At 43.0% G+C, this 8,751-nt stretch overlaps 1 protein-coding gene across 2 annotated transcripts in view; it reads left to right on the top strand.

Annotated features, from left to right (window-relative positions):
* The window catches only part of tmem200a (transmembrane protein 200A), a 22,095-nt gene extending 13,424 nt beyond the window's left edge, over positions 1-8,671 (top strand). Inside the window, exons 2-6 of one of the 2 annotated variants that reach the window (XR_004336303.1) lie at positions 3,699-3,833; positions 4,133-4,437; positions 4,520-4,683; positions 5,261-6,416; positions 6,455-8,671. Coding sequence is in view for 1 of the 2 variants with exons in the window: in XM_032543675.1 (XP_032399566.1) it covers positions 3,706-3,833; positions 4,133-4,437; positions 4,520-4,683; positions 5,261-6,352 (1,689 nt within the window). In the remaining variant the exon portion in view is untranslated. Of the gene's footprint in view, positions 1-3,698; positions 3,834-4,132; positions 4,438-4,519; positions 4,684-5,260 lie in introns of both variants that reach the window. The other variant, XM_032543675.1, reaches the window with a different exon arrangement.
* The last annotated feature ends 80 nt before the right edge of the window (positions 8,672-8,751 follow it).

Below are 8,751 nucleotides of genomic sequence, written 5' to 3'. Positions count from 1 at the left end.
CCAGTTCTACTGTCAAGAATTCTCAAACCATGGGCTGTGACATAAAGGTTGGTTTTTGCCGAAAATCTAAATCTAAATGACACATGAGAAACGCACCCTTGTTAAAAGGATTGTGTTTATTATGATATACCTGTCATTCCTTTTCACACAGCTGGTAGTTGCTATAGAAACGTGTCACCTAGCAGCAGCACATTTAGTTGCTATAGGGACAGTACATCACGTGACCTCACCTATAGATAACATCACAGAGGAAGTGATATGTATAGGAGGAAATTTCTATTCTGAAAGTTAGAGTCTATAAATGTTCAAATGTTTCCAGAAACGGAATACATCTGCTCCCTGATGGGTGAGGTACGTTATTTCAGTGGTTTTGGTGCCTGACAGGGAGTTTGCACAGATAAACAGCTGGAGCAATTCATTAGTAAAGTGATCACACCGAGGCTAAGTCGTGATTTATTAAACAATAATTTAGGAAACTGCTAATTAAGGCAGCGATGTGGAAAAGGGAGCGGTGGATTTCACATTTATTTCTAAATTGTTTCTGATAGGAGGTGGAGAAAACTACAATTTATATTCATATAGTCTGTGTATGATCAGTGTGATTAACAGAGCCACAAATTGGCTGTTAGGTGTTGAGCACAAGTAACTGAATATTAACTTGTCGTTTTCTGGGGTCCCTGCCCAGATCACGCACATTCTCCGCTGTAGAAAGCCTTGCTGAGTCTGAGTCTGAGTGGTTTCCGTAAGGCTGCCGGTGCGTCTGCTACGGCAGAATTTTGTTCTGTCATTTTAACAAGGCAGAAGTAAGAAACTGCTCCTGCCTTGTTAAAATGACAGATACACTTGGCTTGTTTTCTGTTTCTATCCTGTCATCACTGGCACTTATTGCCAGGCCTTTCTTTTACACTCATCATTTAACCTTGACTCCTTCAAAAAAAATTTTACCATTGTTGTTAACTGTTCAGCTTTTTGTTCCGGCTTTCAGTTTCTGGTCATGACTTAGAGACCGTTTCCCTCTTTCCTGTCTCTTCTTCTATCCTTCCCTTGCACTCACATCCATCCCTTTCTCATCTCTCAGTAAACAGAGGAAATCTCTCCCCCTGCTCTTGAAACATTGTGTGGGTTCCTATTTGACGCACACCAAGGAGCGAAAGGAGCAAATCAAGTAGAGAGAGAGAAAAACCAGAAAAACCAGAGAAACAAAGCTGGTTGTGTTTGTCCTTGTGTGATTCACCATCTGTGTTAGCAGCACTTTCCTACAGCAGTATGACCAATGAGATGATTGACATGAAAAATACATTAAGATGTGAGAAGGAGAAAAGAGGGTAGGAGGAGAGAACGTCTGGTCCTGTGTGTGATTCACAGTTACTTTCAATATTAAAAGCTTTGTTGCTTTGAGATATGTAGAAGAAAAGGAAAGGAGAAAGAGGAGTGTGACCAAATAAAAGAAAATTTAAATTAGAAACAGATTAAAATAGATTTGAGGGGAGAGAGGCTAGGGGGAGGAGCAAGACAAACAGAGAGAGATGAGATGAGAAAGTCAGCTATAGGGTGGAGGAAAAGGAGATAAACGAGGACCAAACATTATTCAGGGTCACAACCAGAATGCATAAGCACACAGACTGAAAGTGAGAATGAAAGAAAGATGAAGGGAGAGAGATTTACAGACTACAGACTTAACTCTGCATTCTTGGAGGACGACAGAGAGACAGAGAGAGATGCGGAAGCAAGGAGGAAGGGAGAAATTAGAAAATAGACAGACAAAGGTCATGGGTGCGTTCTTGTTCCCATGCTAAATCGGTTTTATCTTCTCATACCCTACACACAGACATCAGGCAGGCACAGAAAAACTGGTAACCAAATAGATACCTCAGAACAACTTTGTTACGTACATGTTAATACACTTTTTTGTCATTTAAAAAAACACAACCTATTATTAATCTACAACAATCCGAGCGCATAAGTAGGGAAAACTTACCAACAATACCAACAACGTCTCTTTGCGCCGTGTCTTTCCGTCATCAACCACGGCCCAAATAACCACTAAATAACTACTATTGTTGGTTTGTACATCTGATACATCGGAAAACCAAACGCCGTTGGGTCCGGGTTCATTATACATCATCCGGGGGCACACACAGCTTGGTGAATTTCACCGCCCACGGCGTCAATCATGTTTGTCCTTCATTTCTGATTCAGGAGTCAGGGGAATCTCAACGCTGATAGGCTTTTGCGACACAGCGTGACGCGGATTGAGAATAGCCAAACATTCTGTTCCCGTGTTTGCATTGACCTTGCATGTAATTGAGCCGCGTGAAAGATTTGCTTCGAGTTGGGTGTGTATACACCATAAGTATGTTAAGTGTGTGTAGGAGCAAGAAAATTATGCAAACTGTCATGTGAAGGTGGTGCTTAAGCTGAAGGTGGTGATTCAATCTTACCAGGATATGGCACCTGACACCTCAACTGGTGGGGATTACTGTGGTGACTTTTAGTTCCATATTTTCACCCAAAATGTTAAAGTTCAAGAGCAGAAGTAACGACATGGCACCAAACAAAAAGCAATGAAATGAGCTACCTTTTGAATTTGATCTGAAGAGGATTACTGGAAATTGCCATCCACCTTGGATATTCAAAATCAGATTTATTCCATTTAATCCTCTCATTGCTAAACAGGAGAGCGCTAATGTTCACGTGAGCCCAGATTAACAGGCATTTAGAAACCAAATGATTCTTCCAGAATAAGCCTGTGTTTGTTTTAAACCCTTTTCCCTTTAAAACTATTAATAGACATCTGAGCAGTTGGTGAGCAGAGAGACTATGATTCATTTGAATATTATGTCATAATTGCAGGACCGTATTTCCAATTTCATAACCGCCACGACAACGTTAATAGTGACAACAATGCCAACAATAGAAATACAAAAGATGGATTTGAATTCAAATGAATACAATAATGATCCAAGATTTTTTTTTAAAGACACAAGCAATGTGTGTTAATATCTTATCTTGTTTCCTGAGTTTCTCTCTTATACACACAGGGGGAAAGCAGTCAACAAACCTCCAGAAGGCATAAATATTTGACTACACATACATAGCACAGCCCTGCACATGTTGTCCAAGGCTGAAAGCCAACAATAAAAACATCACCAGTAAACAGAGGCCATTGTACCGGGTGTGCACATTTTTGTGTGCTTACATCTGTATCACTGCTAAACCGTCAAACAGCATTTGGCAAACTTGAAAAGACACTTTCCCTGTAAAAGTGTGTAAAACTGCCACCTACTGTACAGGCATTGTTCCAGAAGCCACTGGTATACGTGAGGTGACACGCCTGTGTAAACAAAGACGACAAATAATGCTGGCTCAATCGTGAGAGATACTGCACGTGCACCTCATCTATTCAGAGTCTGGCAGACTTTGGCTGAGCTGAAATACATATGTGCATCCACACACCTGTTTTAAAAAAAAGTTTGTTGTTGGTAATAATTTTTAATGTGAATGTATGTACTATGCCTTTATCAAATAGATGTTTCCCGTTTTTTTCCAGTTGAATCTTTTTGTGCAACAAACTGGTGTGCAACAGCTCTGCATCAGTGGTTGTTCAGTCACAGGGTACAAACATGCACACACAAGATGCTGGAGGTGCAGTACATGTTAAATGTATTACTAATATGCCGCTGCATGTGTATCTGCAGGTTAAGTATGACTGCAGCAGCAGGTGTGCTAACAGGCTTGGCTAAGCTAAAACGCCAAGACTCCGTCCGCTCTCAGCACCGGCCCTTACCTACATCGCCGGGCCTGGGAAACTTGGCCTCAGAACCTGCACCCAGGTAATTATATTAGTCTTCTTTTCATAATTTCAATATTAATACAAAGATTACTAGAACCTGTATTTGTAAATGAGCTTTTTTATCAACTACTTTGGATAACAGGAGACTGGTAGCAGTTTATTGTATGTGATTAATGAGTGACACTGGTATTAATGTTACAAAAAGCCAGCATTGACTGTTAACAAAAAAACAAGGCTCTGCAATCTCTATACACTTTTTGTATGGTGGATGTAATGATGCCACTAACTATATGTCTCCAAAACTATCATTTCTGTTTTCTTTCAATGCTTTTTATTTAGAAAGCGGAAGCGACGCACCGATGTTGTAGTAGTACGTGGTAGGCTCCGCCTCTACTCCGCCTCCGGGTTTTTCCTCCTCCTTGGACTGGTCATCTTGGCCGTAGGGATCGGCATGGCGACGCTGGGTTACTGGCCGCACGGTGAAACCATGTCCTCGGCCAGACTGCCGGCCGGTGGAGGATCTAAGCCAGCAACTGCTGTAGGAACATCTGGAGGAACATCTGCCACAGGAGAAGGAAACAGAGTCATGGTGGCCGTCACAGACAAGGACGTGGCAAACTCCAGCACGAGTCATAATGTTCAAGGTAAGTCAGCACACTTTTTTCTGCTCCATTGTTTATAAATTCAAATTCCTTATACTGAATGGCTCCTACGATCTGCATGTAGGTACGCCCTCCAAGCAAACCGGAGGCGCTCTGACACGGTTCCTGGAACAGCATCGTCACTCTGAGAGGATGAAGATGTTCGGGCCCTTCACAATGGGCATTGGGATTTTCATCTTTATCTGCGCTAATGCCATTCTTCATGAAAACAGAGACAGAGAAACTAAGGTAGGTAGTAGAAATGAAATACTCGAGTTGCCAGTGGATTTTGAGGGTCTACATGCTAGCCGATAAACTGTAACAGGACAAGCTAAATTGCCTTGCCACGTGGGAAACACTGATATGTGCAGAGATTGGATGTACAAAAGGTTATGAAGGGCAAAACAGGTTTTTCAATTCTAAAAACTTGAGTAAATAAAATATGTAGTTATAATATTCCTCCCCAACACTGTATTCTCATTTCAGTTCTTCCTCCACTCTCTACAAAACGAGGGGCATGCACAGTGCAGTCATCCATATTCATTATCTCTACCAACATGCAAATCATATTTCTGCCGACCTCATAACATCCCTAGCTCTGCAATTTCCCTCTGATCACATTTCCTCTGCTCTTGTGCCCTCTCTTTTTCTTCCATGATTTGATTAATCCCCCTACAGGTAATCCATGTGAGAAACATGGATTACAGGTCACAAACATCCAACATACAAACACATTTAAAATAATATGTAACATACTCTCAGCTCATCCAAATATGAATACTTATGCTACGACATGTACTACTAATATATTTCTCTTCTGCACTAGATAATCCACATGAGAGACATGTACTCCACCGTCATTGACATCCATCGCCTCAGGCAGAGAGAGCAAAAACAACACCATCACCGCAACAGCACCTATGCAAGAGAAGTTGGGGATCTTCGAGCGTTTGGAGCTGATAACGCAGCCCGGTTGGCCAGCAACTCTCCCCTGGCGTATTCTTCTCGGGCCGGAGGGGGAGGCTCTACAGAAGAAGAGGAGGTGCTGTTAGGGGACGAGGAGTTTCACAGACACAGGGGGCAGGCTAAACTGGATTGTAGCTTTGCGGGGCTGCTGGCGCCGCTCTACAAGGATCGCCCCTTCTACGGCCCGGGCCTCGGCCTGGCTCGCTCGGTGGACGGAGATAGGGGGAAGGATGGACACCATGCACGCTCTATTGTTTCATCCTCCATATCTGCACTTACGCTCCCTGTTATAAAACTCAACAACTGTGTTATTGACGAGCCGGAGATGGAGGCGATTACTGAGGAGGAGAGAGGAGGAGAGAGGAGAGGCGGGCACACGTCACAGCCTCTGAGCTCCATGGAGTCTCTGGTGGTTCCTGTACCATCTGTTGCAAAGGCCTCCAAACCACCAAGCTTACACCGGAGTAACTCGGCCTCCTCTTCCTCTCACTGCTCCTCTGTCTCCTCTTGCTCCCTTTCCCCTGCTCCCTCCTCTACCTCAGGCTGCTGGCTCTCCCCAGGAGCAGCGAGGAGTGACTTTGGCTCCAACTCCTCCTTGCACATGCTCGGCAGCCACTCCAAATCTCTGGACCTGGAGCGAAGGCCGAGCATGCTCAGCGTGCACCCCGAGCAGCGCAAGCACCCCAGCTGGCCCCGCCTCGACCGTAGCAACAGCAGCTGTAGTAACAGTGGCAATCGGGGCAGCAGTAAAGGCTACATGCGGCTGGAGGACAGGGAAAGCGAGCAAGGGGAGCGGCTGTTGGATGCGTCTATGTCTGTTACAGACAGGCGTGACTACAGTAAGCGGGAGAAGCTGTTAATGATATCCAGGTCGCATAACAATCTGAGTTTTGAGCATGACGAGTTCAACAGCAGTACACTGAAGAGGGGAAGCTCCGAGACTCGATTCTGAAGATGCTGAACTAAAGGTAGAAGACAGTTCTGTAAATTGCTCTCCAGACAGTATAAGTGTACAGTGCATTTTTGTCAGGGGAAAACGAATGAAACAGCTGCACCCGGGAGAGAGGAAACCTTAACGTGGTTTCAAAGAAACTTTTTTTGAGCAGCAGTAGTGAGTCATGGACCATCTTGCGCAGTAGAAGGTTCAGGGACGCTAAACGCCTGCTGTTCCAGGTCCAGAGGTGCTGTTCTATATTTGACCCTGACCTGTGAGCTCTGTTGAGTGAAGCGTTCCCTACAGGGATCAACGAAAAAATAAATCACATCATCAGTCTAGTTGATTGTGTTAAATGCTTTCATTCCAGCGGCTGTTGGTGAAATCAAGGACACACTGGAAGTGCTTTGAGTTTTACCCTCCGCAGGTGGCAGTTGACACAAAGCCAAATCTTTTATAATAATGTCACAAGGTACAACCTGATAAATAAGTATGGACAGTTAAATATCACAATCCAAGAACCTTTGAAAACAAAGCTTCAAAGTGCTTAATATGGTTGTATAGATGCACTGAGGCTAATAATGACCATTTTCAACTGATCTACTGGTCTCGACACAAAAACAGATCTGAAAACTTGACTCAACCAGAATCAGCTTGTAACTAATAGCCTGGTGTAAACCTATCAAAGAACACGTAATGGTCTACTGCATTGACTCTAAAAGACATGTATTAGTACTACAGTATTTGCTTATAACGTGGTTCATGTGAGCCTGGGAAAACCCTGACGAACTTCCGGCAAATTTGAGATTTGCTCTGCAAGTCAGTCTGGCCAAGTACACATTCAAGCCCATTTTAAATGTTTCCAAATCGAGGCACCAATCACAACCGTTGAGGCGGGCTTTACACGATGACAATAGTGCGGCGACGGCAAGCAGCTAGTTGTTTACATTCAACATGACGCCTACTGAAGCGCAACAACCCGTTGATGCCGCAGTCGCTGCTATGTCACCCGAATCGTTGGCCTGATTGGTTGAAGGACTATCCAATTGCGCTCAGAGGCATTTGAGTGGCGTCCGTTGGTGACGCCCTTTTGGAAATGAGTTGCAAATGAACCTTCCCCAGACCCACTTTCAGTTACAACTGAGAAGGGTCTGGTGTCAACCAGGCAAGCTTTGTGTATGTTTGTGTGTCTGTTTGATCCTCAGATCGTAGCAGATGTGGAGACACACACAACCACACAAGTCAAACAAAACCACTTACTGTAACGTATAGCACAGATACAGTATGAGTTAAATCAAGATGCTGCAGGCTGTAAAATACAATAACGGAGTCAATGTTGCCCTTGCTGCCCTTTCCCTAAGAACTATATTAAGAAGTTTTGTAGGTCTGCAAGAAAAGTAACAAGAAGTACCAATCTCCGTCTATGGCTTTGCTAGAGGCATCTTGAGTTTATTTCTTACTAGAAAAGATCATGATTGACTTCCCTCAGGATATCACGCTGTCTAAGTTGATCATTTTTTAGAGCTATTCACAAAGCTGTTGACTGTATCAGAGAAAGCCCTAATATTTGAATATTTATAGACTTGAGTACAAAGTATGATAAATTCAGGTGGTAACCAATTATTATTCTCATTAGTTTAGTTTAGTATTTTGATCAATCCATGCTCTATGAAATGCCCAAATTTCCAACTAATAGTCACATCTGAGGTACTTGTACTTGTTAAATTCAGTGACAACTGATTAAGAGAATTGTCACTAATTCATTTCAAGTCAATCAACAATGTTTTTACTCTGCACTATTGAAAAAACAATATTTGAAACAAAAATCTGTATAAATGAGAGTGTCATTTACAGCCACTTCACTCGAGCCAACAGGGAATCACTATGTACACATTTATCTTTTGCTATATGTATAAACTATGTGTATAAATCCAGGAAGCTGTAATATTTAAAGTCCAACTGAAGTTTTCTTGTCTGCTACAGCATAGATATCTGCTTTTAAACAACGACGCACATTTGCTTTCCTGCTAACAATTCCTTCTTATCTCACCTACAAAGTTGAAAATACACATCTTGCGACCGTACAAACATTCACTGAGGAAAAGTGCACTGCTAACATTGGTTAGCTAAATAGCTGCTCAGCTGCAGCACATTAAACAGCATGTAGAAGTACCTGCAAACAGAACTTTGGTTTGGTTAGATGCTGGTTTAACACCGTCTGCACATGACATGTACAATTACAGAACAACTTTATCCCTACGGTGTAACACCGGCACTCTGACAGCCTGCAAGCTGCTGTCGATCAAACAAAGACACGCCTCTCCAGCTGGCTGAGACGAAAAGGAGCGTTTGTGTTATTTCCCCCAAGACCTTAAAGATGAACTGAACTGGAATTTTAATAATGGTGATATAATAGA

This window comes from Etheostoma spectabile, chromosome 18 (genome assembly GCF_008692095.1).
Source record: "Etheostoma spectabile isolate EspeVRDwgs_2016 chromosome 18, UIUC_Espe_1.0, whole genome shotgun sequence".
NCBI lineage: Eukaryota > Metazoa > Chordata > Actinopteri > Perciformes > Percidae > Etheostoma > Etheostoma spectabile.
This window is presented reverse-complemented; position numbering and strand designations above follow the sequence as displayed.